General features: G+C 35.2%; 2 protein-coding genes across 7 annotated transcripts; both read right to left on the bottom strand.

Moving 5' to 3' along the window:
* Positions 1-1,381: 1,381 nt before the first annotated feature.
* Positions 1,382-6,309, bottom strand: LOC129789731 (RING finger and CHY zinc finger domain-containing protein 1). The gene is made up of 5 exons (XM_055826754.1): positions 5,818-6,309; positions 5,425-5,745; positions 5,233-5,355; positions 3,438-3,593; positions 1,382-3,354 (listed from the first exon to the last, which is right to left on the bottom strand). The coding sequence occupies exons 1-5, from the start codon at positions 6,058-6,060 to the stop codon at positions 3,226-3,228; spliced, it is 972 nt and encodes a 323-aa protein (XP_055682729.1). The 5' UTR covers positions 6,061-6,309; the 3' UTR covers positions 1,382-3,225.
* A 646-nt stretch (positions 6,310-6,955) lies between these two features.
* Positions 6,956-20,299, bottom strand: LOC129789707 (arrestin domain-containing protein 3-like). 6 transcript variants are annotated; one of them, XM_055826715.1, is made up of 8 exons: positions 20,026-20,299; positions 13,767-14,281; positions 8,699-9,057; positions 8,551-8,621; positions 8,383-8,491; positions 8,049-8,240; positions 7,537-7,651; positions 6,956-7,394 (listed from the first exon to the last, which is right to left on the bottom strand). In XM_055826715.1, the coding sequence occupies exons 2-8, from the start codon at positions 13,876-13,878 to the stop codon at positions 7,195-7,197; spliced, it is 1,158 nt and encodes a 385-aa protein (XP_055682690.1). In that variant the 5' UTR covers positions 13,879-14,281; positions 20,026-20,299; the 3' UTR covers positions 6,956-7,194. The 6 variants fall into 6 exon arrangements, with proteins under 6 accessions (XP_055682690.1, XP_055682692.1, XP_055682691.1 ...); XM_055826717.1 differs by having other exon boundaries at positions 13,767-14,274; XM_055826716.1 differs by having other exon boundaries at positions 13,767-14,167.
* Between the last annotated feature and the right edge of the window lie 545 nt (positions 20,300-20,844).

Raw genomic sequence — 20,844 nt, 5'->3', positions numbered from 1 at the left:
ACAAATTAAAAAAAAACGTTAATATAAATTCGAAATATATTATTAAAATAAAAATAATTTTGCAGTCTTCATTCATCAACGATTAAACATTATTCTTAGCTTGATTTTTAAATTTTATTTTAAAAGTTTTAATCTTCATTTGATTGCATTTTTTTAGGATTTGATTTTTAAAAAAATAGTAAAATAAAAAGACAAATTCAGAGTGCAATGAATGACATGCAATACTCAGCCTTGCCACCAAAAAATGTGTGAAAAAGCTGTAAAAATTAAATTTAGTCAGAAGGTTAGCACGAATACAAACACTTTTCTTCCATCAATTTTTTTTTCATAGCTAGAAATGTGATTTGTTTTGTAAATTCAGTGAAAACTATGCCCAATTAATTTGATGAATTTGTAGAAAAAATTAAGAAATAATAAATTGGTTTATGAAAAGAAGAAAAAAAGGTTTTTTCTTTAAGAAAAGTCTTTCAGGATCAACTGAAAATCATTTTATTGAGATATCATCGTTTTTTATACAATATTTTTTTTAGGAATGTTTCTTTATCAATTTAATTCTCTTTCTCTCATTCTACATACCTACATGAAAATAAAACAGAAAAAAAATTATCTACACTAAAAGTATATCAATAATGCTTCATTTGCAGTGATTTCTTATACTTCTAGTCTTCTTCTTTTTTTTCTAAAAGTAAATCTTCATCGCTTTGTGAAGAAATTGCAGCGTTATCGGGATTAGATGTGTGGCAGGAGAGTCCATAGACTGTTAATAAATTTTCATTTATAAAACTTCAAAGCTGCCAAATCTGTGCAGATCTTCATCAGAGCCTTTTTTACAAGAAAAAAAAAATTATTGCTGCATGAGGATTCTTTATAAAGTTTTGATTCGAATTTGTAAGTAGAAAAAGATTATTATTTTAATTTTTGTCGAGATTTCTTACAATAATTAATTATTATGTTTTTAGGCCTGATGAAAGCTTTAAAGAAGCCGAAACTTCCAAGAAATATTTTTTTTTATTTTTTCTTAAATAAATCAAAATCAACTAACAATCATCACTCCCCTCATCACATCAACATTGCCTCGCTTCATTCCTTCTTTGTATTTTTAAGAATTTTACTTTTTTTTTTAATTAATTTTTGCTTCTTTGAATCCGCTGATTCTTCGGTTTAGCACTTAAAATACAAAACAAAAAGATAAAAACAAAAATATATTATAAATCAACAATATGAGGTGGAAATTTGCAGAGATTCAACGGATGGTGTTTTAATCATATCTATATAATTCTTTATAGACATTGAGGCATGTAAAAAAAAAAGATCTTTGCACACAAAAGTAATTGAATATCATGTAAAGTCCTTTTTGCATTTTTTTTTAACTCTTAGAATATTTATTTTTGTTTAATTATGTAATCATTTTCCTTCAGTGTAACAGCAAATATATTTTATAATCTTATTCATTCTCTGAATGACATTTAGTGGCATCATTAATCTATACATTGAATAACAAGAAATATTTTTTTTTATACATACACAATGTAGGGTGGCTCATGTTAAATGCACAAAAATAATTTCACGTCATTTTTCTCTCCAAATATTTATACAGAGAATAACGGGTTAATTACTGAATTTTATAATTTTATACTTGATATTCTAGAATGTTTAAGAATTTAAAAAAAAAATCTTTTCTTGTATATTCTAACAGTTCGATGATTGTAAGATTTCACTTTATCGAAAAGAAAATAGTCTTCATGTGTTTTGCATTAAATTCAAGCATTTTTTATATTATTTTAGTTTTTAGTCATCAATTTTTATTAAAATCTTATGCATTTTTAAAAGATTTTTTTAGAAAGAAAAGGCCAGTGGGCCTATTATAGAAATAATTTAATCAACAAGGTAGATTTTTATAAAAATCTTTTCTTTTCTTTCCTTACAATTCGTCAGTTATAAGATTTTTGGTATTCTGAAAATAATTTTAAAAGATTTTGACATTTTATTTCTCTCTTTAATCGTATTTTTGAAGGGAAATTACTTTTCCAAGGATCCTTAAAGAAAGATCTTTCTAGCTGTTTTCTAGAACGACAAAATTCTGTCTTTCTTTTTAGGACGATTAAAATAAAAAACCATCTGTCAAAATCTTGCAACCATTTTTAAGTTGTTATAAAAGAAAAGAAAAGATTTTTATCAGAATATGTACAATCCAATATTTATTTTAAGGGGAAATAAGAATAGTTTTTCATGTATATAGTGTATATATTAAGTTTTTTAGATAATGGGAGATTCAATTTCATACAAACCAACCAGTCTCAGAACCCTCAAAGCGGTCTTTACGAATTGTAATTTACAATCAACCTTCCAAACAAATTTTATCTTACCAATCCTTCACCCAACAAAGTTCCTACAAAAATTGCTTTAGGACTGAGATTAGGACTTTCCATACTCTGTTATTGTTTTTCGGATTAATTTATAAAAGAAACATTTATGTAATTAAAATTGTGCATTTACCATGGAACACCCTTTCAAAATTTTTAGAGGAAATCAGCGCTATTACCCTATTTTTTTTCAGGGCATTTAATCCACTTTTTCCTCTACAACAGCACGCTCGACACCTGCCTCGTCTTCCCCCCGAATTGAGTTAATCCCAAAAAGGGAGATTTTGGAAAAATTCTCTGCACTCTTATATCAATAAATCTATCATGATTATATATTTTCTATTAACAGAAGGTAATTCGTCAATATTGAGTGTGTTTCTCTTCTTTTTTTTTAATGAACACACTCAAATTGATTTTTCAAAGATCTATTTATTTATCATTTTGAGTTTTATTTATTTATTTTTTTTTTATTTATTACCTAATATAATTTCTCAAACTGTCTCTTTGCATAAAAATAAATCACCATCAATTTGGGTGTCTTCTAATTCTTTGTTTTCATTTATCATTTTATCATTAGGTATTATATTGTAAGATGTATTTTGAGTAATATCCTGAGGAAATATCCTCATATCGTCTTTTTTTTTTCTTTCAATTTCCCTATCGGAAGTAAAATCTAACACAAGAAAAAAATTGTAAAATAAACATGCTTGAAGAAAAAAGAAACGCCTAAGTCCTGTAAAGATACAGCGATAGGCGGGAAATGTGTGTACACAATTTTTGTACAGAACATTTAGATGGGATTCTGAATGCGGAATTTTGTGCAATCAGAATTCAAAACTCTCTAAACATTCGTATAGCATTCTCAATTGCCTTCCCCATCGGCATTTGCCGCAGAGGCTACACGATCGGCGGATCTCGTTGTCTGGCACGTATTGTAGGCGCCACAGAAAGAACACTTGAGCCCAACGGCATGAAAAGGAATATTTGATTCCTGCAAAGTAAAGTTATTTTTTTTTGGTCTTTCTTTTAGTAAAATAATTCCACCACAGCTGCGAAGGAAAAGTATCGTCTCACCTTGTGGCAATCCTTGCACAGGATGTCCACCATGTAGTTCTCATATTCTTTTGGCATTGGCGAATTCTCCACTTCCTGATCGAGATACTCCCACAGCTTTGACATGTCGATCATTGATGTCTGGCACGTGGGACATGCATAGTGGCCAGAGCTCAGCTTTTGCAAATAAATCACAAAAGAATATACCCGAAAGTTAGATTTTTTTTAACACAAAAAGACTTTAGAGATTTCTTTCTTACTCTTAACACTCATTGGTACTAAAAAAAAATTGTAGTGAATGTTAACCTGCTCTATAGAGATCAGGTGGATTTTGTAGCTCAGATTGAAGTTCTTTTTTTTTTGTTAAAAATCAGCAGTTTTTCATGCTCATGAGTCTTGACACAAAATAGTGAGGACTGAGAGTGAAGGTCACTGTAGGGTAGTTACGATAAACACACTCCTTTCAAATTAAGCTTGCATTGAGGCTCCACCTTATGGGCAAGTGGAAGCCAATGAAAATTCTGAATTTGTCCAATAGATTTCTTTTTTAATAAAACTATTCTTTCATTTATCTGTCATTTACAATTAATTTTGCAGGTTTAACCCTTCGTATACTGTGACCAAAACACTTACGCGCATTACTATTAAGGTAGCTGACTGACCCCATAGAATTTTTCACAAAAAAGTAAATTCTTTCGTTCAAATGAGTTTTAATAGACTCCTTGGTACTTCCCAAGAAGTCTTTTGTCCATTTTAGAACACAAAAATAAATTTTAAAAGGATTTTTTGATAAATTTTTCAATGAGTTTTTTGAGGTTAGAATCTTCTACCCCAATTTTTGAATTCCCTCTTCTTACATTTTTATTAAAAACTTTACTTCTGGTGGTCGGATTGACCTGAAATTTTTGCAGAATCTTCTTAAATAACCAAAGTACTTATTTCCAGAAGCTTGGTTCTATACCTTTAAGAACTAAAGCGCAATTAATCGAAATATAGCTCTGGGGTCGGTCACCTACCCCTCATAGTATACGGAGGGTTAATTTAAATGAACGTTCTATCTAAAGGTAGGGCTTAAGTGCAAAGTTAATTTGAATCAAAACTAAACATAAATTACACCAGAGAAATGAAAACACTTCAGGGAAATACCGCAGAGGGATAAAGCTCGTTGCTAAAATTCTCTTTTTCTCTTTAGATATCTCAATTAGTAATCCAGTTGATTGCAAAACCACAAAGAGAGGAGCGGGAGGAAAGAGAAATAAGACGAATAAGCCTAATAAGCTTACAAGGTTTTTGCATTCCAGTGGTAAACCACCAATTATTGTCATGTACAGAATAGCCTTGAACTTGTTGATGAATTCGGGTCAATAACCCCTGGACGTCCTTATCAGAATTTGCTTCTTCAATGCAATCTTTGTGACTTCTTAAGATATAAATTCTATTGTGTCCAATGAACTCTGGGGATGCCTCGAGGCACTCTACCTTTCCTCAACCAACAATATTACCAAGAAATATCCCACCGTCCCGCCGAAAATTTTCCAACACAATATCAATGAAAGGCACGATGTTTGTTTCAATTAAACGCAATCGTACCTCAATTAATTCACTTCTGCAGACGCGAGACATTTAATAGGAAAGCGAAATGGGGCACTTTTCGTGAGAAATTCGCATTGCCTCACCAAATATACATTGGGTAATTTCTTTTCCGTGTTGGCACTTTGTGCAAAAATTACACGGCTGCATTTTGGCGTGCGTGTGTGGGTGGATTTTTGGGGATTCACATAACATAAAGAAAGAAAAAAAATGCATTTATTCTTACCAATTCCTCGAAGCACGTACGATGGATGAGATGGCCACAGTCGGGAATGTGACAGGGAATCCTTGAAGTGTGAATGTCCTCCAGGCAGACGGGGCAGTTGGATCTGGAAACATTCTCCACGCACTGCAAGAGGTCACGGATGGTTAGAGCTTGAAGGTCACCAAGAAGCAATATGATTGCTATCACACTTACCCTGTGCCCGTCAATCTTCAGCTGAAGCGGCAAGCACATGTTGCACACCTCGCAGTGGAAGAATCTATCCTTCCCGCCGACACGACAGATGCCACATCCATCACAATGGTACTGATCCTTCTCTTCGTCATCAAAGAGATTGCACACTAGGCATGTGTACTTCCCAAAGCGCACACCACACTTTTCACACTCTGACTGGACACGCTGGCGTGTCTCGCATTCCGTGCAGATGAGCTGTGTGACAGTCCGGCGATTGAAGTAGTGAGATTCGTGCTCATCGTGGCAGTAGCGACACATGTACGTCTTATTGCAGCATGGAGTCTGGAAGAACAATCCCAAATTGTACCATTACAAATTCCTTCATCACCCCCAATGTACGTGGGGATTACTTACCACGAATTTGGCGCGCCTCTTGTAGTGCGCACATCCAACGCGCTTCTCTCCGGACTTGGTGTCATCCACAACACTCCCGGACCTTCCCGCTTCAGCTGTATTCGTTGTCATTGCTGTGTTGCCACTGCCCGATGGTGCCTTGTCGGATGTTGGTGCCTCCTCGGGTGCCTTCTGCGTCTTCTCGTTCGTCAGGAGCTTTCCCCGTCCATTTGCTGCGTTCGATGGTGACGACTTTTGGTCCATTCCGGGACTCCACCACTTTCACCCTCACCCCACGCACGCACAGCCACACCAAATGCCCTTCTCCACCACCCTGAGATTCTCCACAGCACACACTATCCACTCACCACCAAAATGACAACTAATTCGAGGGTTTTTCCACGGGAAAAAGAGTTTTTACGTGGGTTATTGGAAAATGATTAAGAAAAAAATAGAAAGTTAGCCATTTTGGGAAAAGTGTCACTTTTACTTTGCAGAACCCACACTTGTGGCGCTGAATGCTTTCAGTTCAATCATTTTGAAAAAAATGTCCGTTACAACGGATACTAATGCGTTTTTCCGGTTTTTCTTTAATTCTTAGGAAAGAAATGTGGAAAAGAATAAAACATTGAATAAGAACTATTAGAAGAACAGAACATATTCTCAAAGAGAATGTAGAGAATTATAATAGATCGTTTAAAACATTATAAAATAAAATAGAATTTAGAGAAAAAGTTATTTTATAACAATTAAAGTATTTATAAATGTTGTGGATCAGTTAAAGGGGCCAAGGAATTTTCCATCAAATTATAGGGTAAAGTCGCCTAATATGAGATTTCCAATACACTATACCCTATTTATGTACAATACCGAAAAGGATTACAAAGAGATTATAAAGTTCAAAATGGGTCAGAGTGGTCAAAGTAGTTCATTTTACCATTTGGGTCATCCTCTCCTATACAAAATTGAACTCATATATTTTTCCCCTTTGTCCTGGAGGTCCTGCGTGAATTGCACTGGGGTATCAATAAATCATTTTAATCAATGGATAAAATTTATCATTCATACTGCAATATTTGGGAATATTGGAATACTGACAATATTTATCCATTCAATATTTACCATTTTTGTTTCCTTCCAAGAAAAAAAATAATCTTCCTTTGGGGCATTCATTGCGAATAAATATCCTTTATTTAATTTTATCATGTCGATCTCTTTTACAATGTAGTCAAAATACATTTCGTAACAATTGCTGTGTGGGTGTAAAGATACACAAAAACGGGACACAGGGAGGATCCTTTTTTTCCCATCTCTCCAATACATAATACATATTATATATTTACTTTTTATTGCGTGTGTGAAATGGTTAACAATGTTTCCCGGCGCACTCTCGATAAATTAATTCTTGTTGAGTCTCTTATCAGCAGATTTTGATGCCATTTGCTGTGAACTTTTAATCACTGTGATGTAGACGGGACGATAGAGGGGTGATATCTCACGTGGTTCATTTTCATTGCTCGTAAAACCGTCATAAACTTCGCCTAATAAAAATTCCGGTCCTATATAGATGCCACCCTCAACATGATCACAGGCCAAATCTGGAAGGCAAAATGGATGCAGAGGAAGCCCGCAAAAATCAGGTCAATTTTAATTAAACTTCCCTCCTAAATGCTCATATGTACATAGATGGGAGAAAGAAAGAAAAAAGATCGATAAATAAATCATATTTTGCACCCTCACCGTATCCGAGAATCGGCTGGAGATTGCTGTTTGGTATTCTGAATGGAACTGTTGCGATTGTTATTGGAAATATTATTTGCAAATCGTCACCAGTCTTATCGAATTCCAAGCAGACCTGCAAAGATTTAATTTGATTAAAGAAATTCTTAATCATTTTATTCTTTTTACTTTTAAACAAAGAGAATTTGCTGAATAAAAGAAAGCATACGAAGCAATTATGTTAAGGCTGACAAAGTTTTTTTATGCTTCATGCGCATCATGAATTAAAAGTAAATAATAACACAAGTGACGTCATTTTATGCATTTTTAGGCATATATTTGCTGGTTTTTATCAAAAACTTGTAATTAATAAAATAAGAGATATAAAAAAAAGATTATAAATTTTTCGCTATAGAATTTAAAAAAATAAAAAGAATTATTTCATCCGATTTTATCTATATTCTTCGCATTGAGCAGCAACTCTAATCCGTAAGAGTCTAGACTGGAAATAGATAATAGAGAAAAATGCTCACCACCAATTGATAATAGATTTGCACAAGACGACAAACATTAATCATGGTTGTGGGTAGTGTGGGGATCCGAAGATTAGTAACAGTGTCCGACTTTTCCGTGGGATTTATGGATTCTCCCTTGTACTCGAGCACCAGATGCTCCACATCCTTCGTGACGCCCAGAACGCCACGTTCTACAAAAAAGTCACAAAACTGCAAAGAGAAAGAAGGCGGTTCCGTAAATCTTGCAAATTGCGCCTTCTACTTCATTCCCATCCTAAAGGTCAGCGTGAAATTTTTCTTGGATGGGGAGGTCAGGGTGGAAAATTCAAACATATGTGTATATACCACTGACCTGAAGTAATCGAACTTTGAGCTTTGCACTGTCCTCTCCCTGGTTATCTATCACGGCCTTTAGCTTGAGCGTCTCACCGCAGCAGTAGGCGCTTCGTTCCAGTGAGCAGCTGCAGAAAAGAGACTCCATCAGCACCTGGTGTGAGATTGTGAGAGGTTTATACCTCACCTGAGCGTAACGGGGCCCTTTGCGCAACACAGGCAGCACTTAACTTTCTTATCCTGGCCGCTGACTGGTTTCTATAATTAAAAAAAAAATATATGTGAATGTTAAGCTGTCCAGTGATGATCTGGAAGATTAAACGAAAAAATCCTACCAGGTACTGCTCCTCCATGCAATCAATGTGGGGCCCAATTATGGTGAAGTATTTGATGCCCTGAGGCGGAGAAGCGTATGGGATGTCCAGTGTTACCTTTATGTAATACCGAATCTGACACGCGCGGGATTCAAAGCTGCACGGAAGATTCGTCTCTGGGATGCAGAATCGAAATGGAAATTCATGATGCCCACGCTGGAGGATGGGCACTGTTCCGTGATCCCCATCATTTGACTGCTGACCCCAAATTACTGCCCTCTCATCAATGTAGTACTGATCATCCTTCACGGTTCTCTTGTCTCCGGATACAATCACCTTCCACTCTGCATGGGCTTTCCCGCGCAGCACCAAACGAATGGCTGTGGGAAAATTTATGGGATTGCGAAACCAGTTTTTTAAAAGAAAATTTAGATACTCCCCAAAAAATCTTCCTTTTCTCTTTTCAATTTAATCAAAATATCTTCTTGAGTCGTGTGTGTGTTCAAGTATATAGTGTTGGAGAAGGTGGAGCAAAAGGAGCAAAACTTTTATGGGGAGCAACATGAAATATTCCCAAGGAGTGCATAACTTCAAAGAACATCCCCATTGGAAATTCAATCATACATTTTATTGCATGTTCTCTATTTTTTCCACTCGAATGTCTTTCTCTCAATTTTATTGCTTGCACTTTTATTTGTCTTTCAAAATTATTACATGCGGAAAATTGCAGGGATTTGATAAAGGAAAGTTCATAAAAAAGCTCTGCCAACATGGAAATGGAATATTACATTATTTATATGTTTTTTTTTTACATACAGCGAACTCTATATTGAGAGATTAAATATGGATTTTAATATTTTAACTTTGGCAGTATGAATTATTTCTAGGAATTCTTTGAAAGATTATTTTCATTCATTCGTGTTTCTATTTTAATGTCCTAATGAAGATACTTCATCACATTATTCTAATGAATTTTTAAAATAGAAAAAAATGAAGGTAGAAAAAAATGTCAAAAGCAAATTCATTAATCTCATAATTGATTTATCTACCTACAATTTCTGCCATCATAATCAACTCTGCTATAAAAAATGGATCATAAAAACAACAGATGCGGGCAAAACATTTTCCAAATTTATTCCCCAACCCCGTGCGCATTTAGGAATAAAATCAGTAAATTCGCCATATATACCTTTTGGATATTCCGCATAAACACTGAATTTCAACACAGAGAGGATGAGCGACATGGGATGAAAAAAAACAGACTTCGGGATGATTTTTTGCTTTCGGGAGCTTTTAATAAATTCATGGGATTTTTTCCCGGTCATCCGCTCACGCAAAAATTGATGACGCAGCAGGAAGGGCGAATTAATAGACCATTTTAGCTGTGATTCTTTCTTCAAAGAATTTAGCTGTGATTCTTTCTTCAAAGAATTTAGCTGTGATTCTTTCTTCAAAGAAGCACAGCTTCTGTGTACACTCTAAAATGCAAAGTCGCCAGATCGGGCTCAAACTTGGGATGACCACGAATTAAGGTCCCTACATTCCAAAAAACGTATGCGCCAAAAAACGTATGCGCCAAAAAATGGTCCGGCCGGCCGTCCGTCCGGCCGTCCGTCCGGAACCTTTTGCTAAATTACAAGAGAACGGTAATAGATAGAGACTTGCGGTCAACGGCAAAGTTTAAATATCGGGTGGAAGACATCCGATTATGAGGTCAAATCCGACCCCCCACCCCTCGGTCCGCCATTTTGGATAACCTCCAAATTTTGTTTTCGCTATATCTCAGGCCCTATTATAGCTAGAAGTCTGAAATTTTGATATGTTGTAGGGGCCATCAAGACCTTTCCAACGATGCCTCATTTTCGAAAATCGGTCAAGCCGTTTAGTCAATATGGCCGCCACAATTTTTCATCGAAAATCGACCATAACTCGAAAACGGCTTGATCGATTTTGATCAACCCGGGGTCAAATGAAAGCTCTCAACAAGCCCTACAACTGCTCGGAACATCGCAAGTTAAAAAAATGACCGCAAGTGGCGCTAAAATCGAAAACAAAATTTTCGATGAGTTTTCGATGAATATCTCGAGCACCGCTTTATAGAATTGCTTCAAATTTTGATATGTTATAGTTGGCTATAAAATCTATCATCATGCCAAAAATGAAGAAAATCTATGTAGCCGTTCCGGAGATATTGCGTTTTAAAGTTAACATGTTATATCTTGAGTTACATAAGACCAATGCCCCGCGAAGCGGGGCGTTTTATATATACACATATAAAAGTAAAGTAAAATATATATAAATGCATGGATATATACATTATATATACATATAAAAATGCAAAGATAAATATATATAACTGCAAAGATAAAAATTAAATATAACATGGATGGAACAGTATAAAGCGAAAGAACGGTAAGTAAAACTTACGGGCTGTGATTCTTTCTTTGTCAGTGAAATGTGAAATTGACGGAAAATTGAGGATGGGCAAATTTTGAGGAAGGCTTTCTCGCGTACCGAATCACAGCCAACGCCCACGATTAAGGCTTCTCACAAATTATCTGCGCGTTGGCTGTGATTCGGTGCGCGAGAAAGCCTTCCTCAAAATTTGCCCATCCTCAATTTTCCGTCAATTTCACATTTCACTGACAAAGAAAGAATCACAGCCCGTAAGTTTTACTTACCGTTCTTTCGCTTTATACTGTTCCATCCATGTTATATTTAATTTTTATCTTTGCAGTTATATATATTTATCTTTGCATTTTTATATGTATATATAATGTATATATCCATGCATTTATATATATTTTACTTTACTTTTATATGTGTATATATTTTTCACTGTCTGCTGCTTCCTCTCACACCCCATAACGATGGGGTGGGAGGGTGGCAATGCGTGCAGAAATTGCTCCTAATTGCTGGGAAATTTCTCATGAGATCTCAATCACGAACTTCTCCAAGAAGTTTCTGTGAGTATTTCAGCACAATTGAAATATTAATTGGGGGAGGGGGGTGTCACCAAATGGAGATTGAGTGAAATTTCTTAATTATTTGCAAGAGGGGGATAAGAAAATTCGCAATAAATTGATTTTGTTTGACAAGGGAGAAAAATTCCGTGAAACATGGATTATTTATTTTAGACAAAAGCATAATCCACACCCCCGCATGAATAAATTCACAAGAAGAGAAAAATCGGATTTCTTGGTTGAGAAAAAAATGTGATTGGAGTGAATTATCTTTCCCATACTTTCTCATAGACAAACTTTCATCAACTGCTGAGGAAAGTTGAGTTGAAATATTTAAAGTGGATATAATGCGAGTGAAATTTATTGAGCAAATTCTCACCACACGACGTGAATTTATGTGTTCAATTAACTCCTAATAACACATAAAAGCTCCCCTGCGATTTTCTCACCCTTCCCACAGACACGCAGCCATTGCACAGACTATTGCTTTTTTTTTCAACTCAATGTATACGCTCGCGGGAAACTCGAATAGCGTCACAAAAAAAAATTGGAAAATTATTCAGATGAATTTTTCCCCATAATCCACGTAACTATTTGGGAAAATTTTACGAGGGGAAGAATCGAGGAATTGCTTAAAAGTTTGCGAAACATTTTGGGGGATTAAACTTCGATAATCCCAACCGGATAGGAGGAAGGTTTTCTGTACATAACAACAGAAGATTTTATGGAAAATATGTGTAGGTAAAATGTCTCAATATTTAAAGAAGTTTGTGGTATCGACCAAAAGTTTTAGTGAAAAACTTTCATATTGGAAATGAGGTGATGAAGTTTCTGGAGGTCGTAATGAAGAAGTTATTACAACAAAGTCTTTTCTTTAACAAAAAGCTTTTTTCAAAAGTTTTAGGTGCTGCCTGAGCCTTCTGCACTTGGAAGAATGGATAAAATACATATTTTAAGAAAATGTCTTTTCATCTTTATTATTTTTCATAATGAAATTTTTGTCACTTCAGCCACTAGAATTACAAAAGATTGTGGAAGTGCTAAAAAACTTTAGTTAATCTGAAATTTTTTTTCTTGAACAAGTAATTTTGGGTCGCCCATATGCCATGACTGACCACTGATTCTCAAAAATTAAATTTATAGAATTAAATCATCAAAATTCTTCTAAATCTTAGATTTTACTTTATATGTGCACAACGTTTTAAAAGATAACTGTGAACTTTTAATCTAAATTTTGGTTTTTCCTATCAATAATAAATAAAAGAGTTATATACCAGCATGGGTTAAACTTATATTTCATTTTATGATAATTTTAATTTGACTTTTGATATTTTATAATTATAATGGTTTTTTGATGGAATTAAAATTAATGATAAATTCTATCTGTGTTGGTGTAGCTGAAGCGTGAACGATATTTATGCATTCATTCGGCAGTGCGATGCACTACTGTGAACTTTGAGCTTTTATCATAATAAATCGTGATTATATTTATAGAAAAAGCTGCACGCAGGTATTATAGTCAATTTAATGTGTGTGTGGAAATTCAATTCAAAATTGATTGCATATTTGTCGAATTTTCAATATCTATTTTATTTTAATCTCAAATTGTCAGAAGCTATAGCATTATTTTTCTGTTTAAAAAAATTAAAGGTATGTGTGCTAAATATTTGTACACATGTCTTTTTTATTATATTTAGTTTATTATCTACTGTCAACTGGGGTAATTTGAAACAGCACCCAAAATTCTACATCCTTGAATATGGAGAATAAAAGCAAAACTCTTCTAGAGCTCAGTGTTTATTAGTCCAAATTCTCTTAACAATATTTTGGAGAAACTAAAAGCATTAAAATTGAAAATATATGTAGTTCTTTGTATTCATAAAGATTTTTCTATTTTCCCCATTTGACATATGTATGTACGTACATATCTTTCTGCAACAGTGACTGTAGTAGGTATATACAAGGGTTTCAAAGCATTTCTAAAGGAGGAATTAAAAACACCCTGTGGGATTTTCTTGACATTCGAAGAAGAAATTTTTAATATAAAAGCACCAAAATTGTTTCGCTGAAGCATTATATCAGTAAAAAGAAATGAGAAGAGCATGAATATTTTGTGTTCCACTTACATTTCAATTTGAAGTTCTCCGAAGTGTCCAGTATCACTCGTCCCACGAGTATTTCGCCAGCATAGTAGAATTCTTTGTCCAGGCGTATATCCAATTCCTTTATATAATCCATCTCTGTGTGCTTTTTTTTTGTTACACTCCCCCTCAAACTTTTTCACAACTTTTTCCTTCACTCATACAATTTTTTTCGACTACACATTTTTGCTCGTGTTGTGTATAAAATTTTATACTTCTTCCCCAAACAATTTTATATGTATTGAATTTGATGAAGAATCCTTAGAAATATCAATTCTGGGTTATAATTAAATATATATACGAGGAATTCATTCTCCTTGCATGGTGGCTTCACTCTCTCTCTTTCCATTCAATGTCTTTCTCAAATTTCACATCAATTAGCACAGCTCGTGGCAAATGGGATGAGAGAAGATAAAGTAAAACCATGAATTGTGCAGTTTCCTCTTGGGAAACACATATCCAGCAATTTTCGCAGAATGATCCAAAACTTTTCCTGTTATCTAAATAATAGATAAACCTGTGAGAGCACCTTGTTTCGAGAAAATCAAATGGGATGAATTTCGAAAGAAAGTTTTTCCACAAATATTGGAGTGAAACTGCGATCGAAAAGGGGCTTTCCTCCTCATCTCCCAACAGATACACCACCCCTACTACCCTATAGAAGGCAAAATTTGCACGAGGAAAATTTCTCCCGCAATTTAATGGCGTCAGTGAACTGATAATGAGGAGGTTGGGTAGTGTATTTGCTGCTTGGAAAATATTGCATGAAATTACGTTTTGCTTCCCCCCTACAGCCCTTTCAACGCCACTCGTGCTCTACTTTTTCCAATGCTACCTACACCCCCAATGAAAAGCAATGAGATTTGTTTACATTTCACCCTCACGATTGTCGTGGCGAAGGAAATGCGACTGGGGTATGAGGGGACAGGTTGGAAAACTCACGGATATACGATAAAAGGTGGAAAATGAATCGATTTTCAATTTGGTGAATTTTCGTTTTATTGGCAAAAGCAAAATCATCCATCCTCCACGTGCGGGAGTTGGTCGGCTCATATGTAGAGCTAAAATGGGATTATTGAATTTGGGTTAATATAATCAAAATGAATAATTTTCAAAAATACACGAATTAGTAAAATTGAACAGATTGGCACGAATTTATAAAGTTAATCCTACTTTAGGAATCATTTAATTTAATTTATTTATTCGCCATTTTTGCTGAAGCAATGTCTGGGACTTTCAAAAATTAGTAATTGAAATATTTTTTTACATTTTTAAATTATTAGAGAGTGACGCAAAATCGATTAAGGAAATATTTGAAAAAGTGGAAAAATAGATTCTTGAAGATCTTATTGTTTATTCTTTCTAAAGATCGTAGATACTTCGAACCGTAAAATTCTTGCTGTTATCTAAATAAAATAACTATAGCACTACCTCTATATGAAGAAAGTCGTATTCATTGGACCAATTTGGGTACACGCAAAAAAAATCAGAATCACTATTACCCAGAAATTTAACAATAACGTCATCAATATATTTATTCTATCTTTAAATGCATGTTTGATTAATTGATTAAACAACTTTTGGTAAGAGTTCCGTCAAAATTATTTCTAGCGTTTGTTTTCTTTCAAAAATATCCTTCCACACTTTTATCATGAAATTATCTTAATGAAATTTCAAATCCACGAGTACAAACGCTTTTGAAAAATCATAAAAAGAGAAACTTTGCTAATATTGCGTCCTGATATATAATCCTAGATAAATATCCTCAAGGATATCATGAAAGAAATAAGCAAACTTCCTTTGAATCTATTTATGTATTCACTTTATCTTTCACTGTACAAAAATTTCATTCAACAAATATGATTTTCCGCCAGATATTAAATGAAATGTATTTTACTTTTTTGCCTAAAAGGTGCAACTTTTGTCTAACTTTTCACGTAGCGCGCCAAAATTCTTCAACTCTGATTCTACATGAAAAAATAACCCAAAAGGAATCTCAGGGATGAAATTTTAAGTCTCTCAACAACGTAATAAAATTTATCTCTGCTTGAACAAATAACAGTGAGAGAAACACGAGGATCATGGATGTGGAGGGTGGAAACGGAAAAGCGCGGGGCTGAATACCAGTGAATGAGTTGCAAAATACCCATGGTTTTGTAGATAAATACTCCCAGGGAGAGCTTTTATTTGGTGACTCAATAGAAATAAAAATCCTCCCCTCTGAAGATGGTGGGTGTGGACAAAAAACCAGCGCGCCTTGCAAGTTGAAAGACCTCTGAAAGACATAAAAAACCCACAAAAAATATAAGGGGGGTGGTTGACGTTTTTTTTTTTTTCTTTTTGGTTTCACATCCCTCTTTTGGCTTTTTCTCGAGATTTGTCGCTGGCTTTCCGCTCACCCACCCGCCCAAGTCCTCTACAGAGAGACACACACTATGTGTGACGGGAGTTGGGGGGGCGCCGTAAAAGAAAAATATGAAGTGCAGGAGATAGAAGATAAAACATGGTGGTGTTTAAAGAAGGCATTTCTTTTTCTGGCAAAAGGCAAAAAATCCACAAGATTTACATTTTTCTTGCTTCATTGACATCACACGCAATTCACGTGTCTCTCGTTTTTTGCTGTTCGTGTACCAAAATCATTTGGAGGATTTATGAGGTGGGCTCTCAAGGTATATAAATAAAAAGAAAAACATAGGAAAAAAGGAAACTGAGCCAGAGGAAAAATTTACACGCAAAACGTCTACAATTGATTTTGAGCTTTGAAGCTTTCCGAGGCCCCCCAGGGGGAGTATAAAAATTCTCACACGAGAAAAAGCTGAAATTCCACAAAATACTGAGTGAGGAAATTTGTTTCGGAAATCCCGTATTTTCCCTTCGTCCCTTTTTGTCATTAATTCAGGAGACAAGGTGGATTATCCACCCTCTCTTGGTGACATTATATCTTGGGTATATTATGTGTATACCATCTCATATTCCTCACTTAACCATTTTATCCTCCATTTGAGTTTGAAAGTCTCATTAAAATTGCGAATATCATTAAGTCAAGTGCATATTGCAAGGACACCCTTTTCCGGGGATGCCACTACAAAACAGTGAGTCGCAAGAAAGTTGGAAGAAGCCACACACATGCCTCGGGTTTAATGGGGAGAATGGGGTGAATGAGGGAAAGTTTGGGGGTGGAAAGTTGAAAGTTTGCGGTGTATGGCGCCAAAGCCACTGTGTGGCTTTTCTTTTTGCAACATCTCTCACATGCTGATGCTGCACACTTCGCGGCAAGGGCGGAAATTTTCTTCCCTCCAATCACGCGACTCCTTAATGATATAAATTTTCAGTTCTACTTTTTTTTTGTATAAGTCAGAGCCAGAAGTTTGTTGAGAGCTTTCGTCAATTTGAAAAACCCCACTCAACCCAATTTTCTTTCCTTTTTGCATTCAGTACTCTCCTTCTCAGACAAAATCTTCACATCCCTAACGGCTACGCAGCAGGAAAATCCATTTTGGAAGAGACATTTCATTTCTCAAATATAAATGTAGCAAATTTGAAGAGGAAGGGTAGGAAATTCTGGCAAGGGGTGGATTATTAAAAAATAATGAAAGATGGGCTCTGTGAAATTTTGCATGAAATTTCAAATTTATTGTGGAAAATGTGAATTTAAGGGGTGTAATATTTCTTTTTCAAAAATGTAGAATTGGATAAAAATACAATATTTAATTTCTAAATCTTTCTGAAAATACCTATTTATGATCTATATGAAAAAATAAATAAATTAAAAATGTACTGGTAAGCTGACCAAGCTTACGAGAGCTGTGTTTCTTTCAGTGTACCAATTTTGTGAGAGCAAACTAGAACGCAAATTCATTTAAATACGCGCAAAGTCGGGAAAAGTTGAAGTCATCCCGCAAGAAATCTTTAAAACGCCATATCTCGGGAACGCCTCCATAGATTTTCGAGTTTGAGCTATCGTTGGAAAGGTCTTAACCTCAACTATAACATATTAAATTATGAAGTAAATCGATAATGGCATTTTCGAAAAATTCGAGTTCGAAATTTTCGAAAATTTTGATTTTGACTTTAGCGCCTCTTGCGGTCATTTCTCGAAGTTTCAATGTTCTAGACATTTGTAGGGTTTCTCGAAACCTTTCATTTGTGCTTGAGTTGATCAATATCGGACTTGTAGAACCCGAGATATGACATGCCAACTTTGGAAGGCTATATCTCGAGAACGGCGACATAGATTTTCTTCATTTTTGGCATGGAGCTAGATAATATAGTCAGCTATAACATATCAAAAAATGAAGCAAATCGATAATGGCGTTTTCGAGATATTCATCGAAAACTCATCGAAAATTTTGTTTTTGATTTTTGGCCCCCTAGCGGTCACTTTTAAAACTTCGGATGTTCTAGAGAGTTGTAGGGTTTGTTGAGATCTTTCATTTGACCCCGGGTTGATCAAAATCGGTCAAGCCGTTTTCGAGTTATGGTCGATTTTCGATGAAAAATTGTGGCGGCCATATTGACTAAACGGCTTGACCGATTTTCGAAAATGAGGCATCGTTGGAAAGCTCTTGATGGCCCCTACAACATATCAAAATTTCAGATTTTTAGCTATTACAGGGGCTGAGATATAGCGAAAACAAAATTTTGAGGTTATCCAAAATGGCGGACGCGGGGGTGGGGGGTAAAATTTGACATCATAATCGGACGTCTTCCAGTCGACTTTTAAACTTTGCCGTTTACCGCAAGTCTCTATCTATTACCGTTCTCTTGCAATTTAGGGTTGAACCACGGCGGACGGACGGCCGGACGGACGGCCGGACGGACGGCCGGACGGCCGGAAAAAAATTTTTTTGGCGCATACGTTTTTTGGAATGTGGGGACCCTAATTCGTGCTCATCCCAAGTTTGAGCCCGATCTGACGACTTTCGATTTTGCTCGGTACACAAAAGCTGTGTCTGAAAGAAACACAGCTAAAAGGCATTTTTTCATGGAAATTTTCCAAAAATTTGTATGTGAAAACGATCATTAAAAACCTTTACAAGAACTCTTAAACTTACATAAGAATAAACCATAAACTAATTCCATTACAAAGTCTAAACATTTTAGAATGTTGCGAAAAATTTAATACACTAAATTAAACATTAAAATATTTTCCAAATTAATTTTCATAAATGCTCTTTTTGCCGTATAGACTTCAAATGCTGTAGCCGGACGACTGATAAAATGTTTTACGAAATTGCTCCAATTGTCTGCTTTGCACGGACAAAAAGCAGTGAGATGAAAAATCATTAAAATTGTTGATATTTATTCTTGTGTAATTAAATTCATTTTGTAACTCTTTTGGGATTTTCCATTTCGTCCCCGCGAGCGTTGTCTAACTCATTCCACCTCTGCAAATGAGAGTTGGAGTCCTCATTCAGAATAATAAATTAGGGGTAATTATATTTAATTTTTCACGCGAAACTCTTTCTCCTTTTTTTTTGGGGGGAGGGAAAAGAGAGGTTTGAAGTAAAATTTCCATTATGAAAATTGTGGAAATATTTTGGTGCTATTTTGGGGGTTACGGGGGTTATCTAAAGTTGCCCTATTTCAATCAATTTGGGGATATATCACCCCACATATGTACATTCTTGGAAGAGAGTTGAATTTGGAATTTAGATGCAAATTATTCGGCTTTTCTCATCCCAAATTTGGCCCACTTTCAATTTGCCACATTCACGCAATGCCCAATGTGCGTGACTGATTTGCCTTTCAGAGCTGAGGCATTCTCTGGCGTCAGCAGCATTCGAAAAGGAAAAGACGTCAATTCCTTCGCCTAGCCCCTTCCGGAGGGTTTCACCCCCAACAAAATCTCACACCCTACAACATGAACCCCATGAACCACATTCATCGTGGCAGAAATTCACATCAATTGACTTATATTACATTTAATTCACTGGATTGCATTTTCCACCTCCATCCTATTTTTTCCTGACCAGCAAAAGTGGGGGAATTGTACGTGGAAAAAAAATACAGAGGAGTGTCTGCAAAAGTGGTACGGAAATGAAATTTCCGCGCCAAAGGAGTGACACAGACGGCGGAACAAAAAAGAAAAAAAAGTAAAGGGAGCGAAAATGGAAAAGAGCCCCAAGTGGTGAGAAAAAAATTCATTCAGCAGCAAATTACAAGTTGATGTGAAGCATTTTCTTCTCTTTTTTTTCTATCCACCATTCCCTACCCCAAAACCTCGGGGATATGCATCACTTACAATCAATTCACTGCGCCTGTGAAACTTTCACTCAAGAGCAATTGAATCCATCCTGCCCATAGTCAGGGACTCCTTTTTAACCCTCAGAGAAAATTTAATTTGCACCACAGCACTGAATTAAATAATATGGAGATGCATCCAGAAGCACCATGCTTTGAGAATGTTTCGTCTCTGTTACGAGCTTTTCTCTCCTTCCTATGTGCGGGGTTAAAAAGCGAGAGTGAGCTTTTGCGCGCGAGAACCTTCGACTACGACGCTTACCAACCAACTGACTGGCGTTCTTCCACTATTTGAACATTATATACACACAATGAGATGTCAGTTGCCATCCACTGACTTTCGCACAGAGCTAAAGAGCATCCTTGACTAGATAAAATCAGATTTCATGAAGAAATAATTTTAAAAAAAATTATTCCAATAAATTTTTCTTTTAATTTTAGAAAATTAGGAATTCTTTAAAAGGGGGGATGTTTTCTCAGAATTTTTCCAAGAGATATTTTCTCCATTTTCCCATGAAATGAAGGATATAAAAAATATACGTAGAAGTACTATAGCAGATGTGTTAAAGCTCTGCCTTAAATTGGTTAAGCTTTTTAGCCGATATAATGTCTGAATTTTTCATCGAAAGTTGTTATTTCTCTGGTTCTGTTTGTCCGATTATGATGAAATTGGACTCAAATAAAAGCATTTTAAAATCTCTACAGCTACATAGATTACAAAAGGTCAAACATGACCGCAAGAGGTGTTGAAGTTTACAACAAAATTTCGTTTTCGTTTAATTACAAATTACTAGCAAAAAACGTGTAATAAAATTACTAA

Source organism: Lutzomyia longipalpis, chromosome 2, assembly GCF_024334085.1.
Source record: "Lutzomyia longipalpis isolate SR_M1_2022 chromosome 2, ASM2433408v1".
Classification (NCBI taxonomy): domain Eukaryota; kingdom Metazoa; phylum Arthropoda; class Insecta; order Diptera; family Psychodidae; genus Lutzomyia; species Lutzomyia longipalpis.
The sequence above is the reverse complement of the archived record's forward strand: the minus strand, read 5'-3'. Positions and strand labels throughout refer to the sequence as shown.

Excerpts from the sequence above, each read along its gene's own strand:
- LOC129789707 (XM_055826715.1), bottom strand. The coding sequence starts at position 13,878 with ATGGATTATATAAAGGAATTGGATATACGCCTGGACAAAGAATTCTAC. Across the intron at positions 8,241-8,382 it reads TCAAAGTTCGATTACTTCAG|TTTTGTGACTTTTTTGTAGA; the intron begins GTCAGTGGTATA and ends TTCTCTTTGCAG. Across the intron at positions 7,395-7,536 it reads CCAGCCGATTCTCGGATACG|ATTTGGCCTGTGATCATGTT; the intron begins GTGAGGGTGCAA and ends TTTGCCTTCCAG.
- LOC129789731 (XM_055826754.1), bottom strand. The coding sequence starts at position 6,060 with ATGGACCAAAAGTCGTCACCATCGAACGCAGCAAATGGACGGGGAAAG. Across the intron at positions 5,356-5,424 it reads TGAAGATTGACGGGCACAGG|TGCGTGGAGAATGTTTCCAG; the intron begins GTAAGTGTGATA and ends GACCTCTTGCAG. Across the intron at positions 3,594-5,232 it reads GTACGTGCTTCGAGGAATTG|CTGAGCTCTGGCCACTATGC; the intron begins GTAAGAATAAAT and ends TATTTGCAAAAG.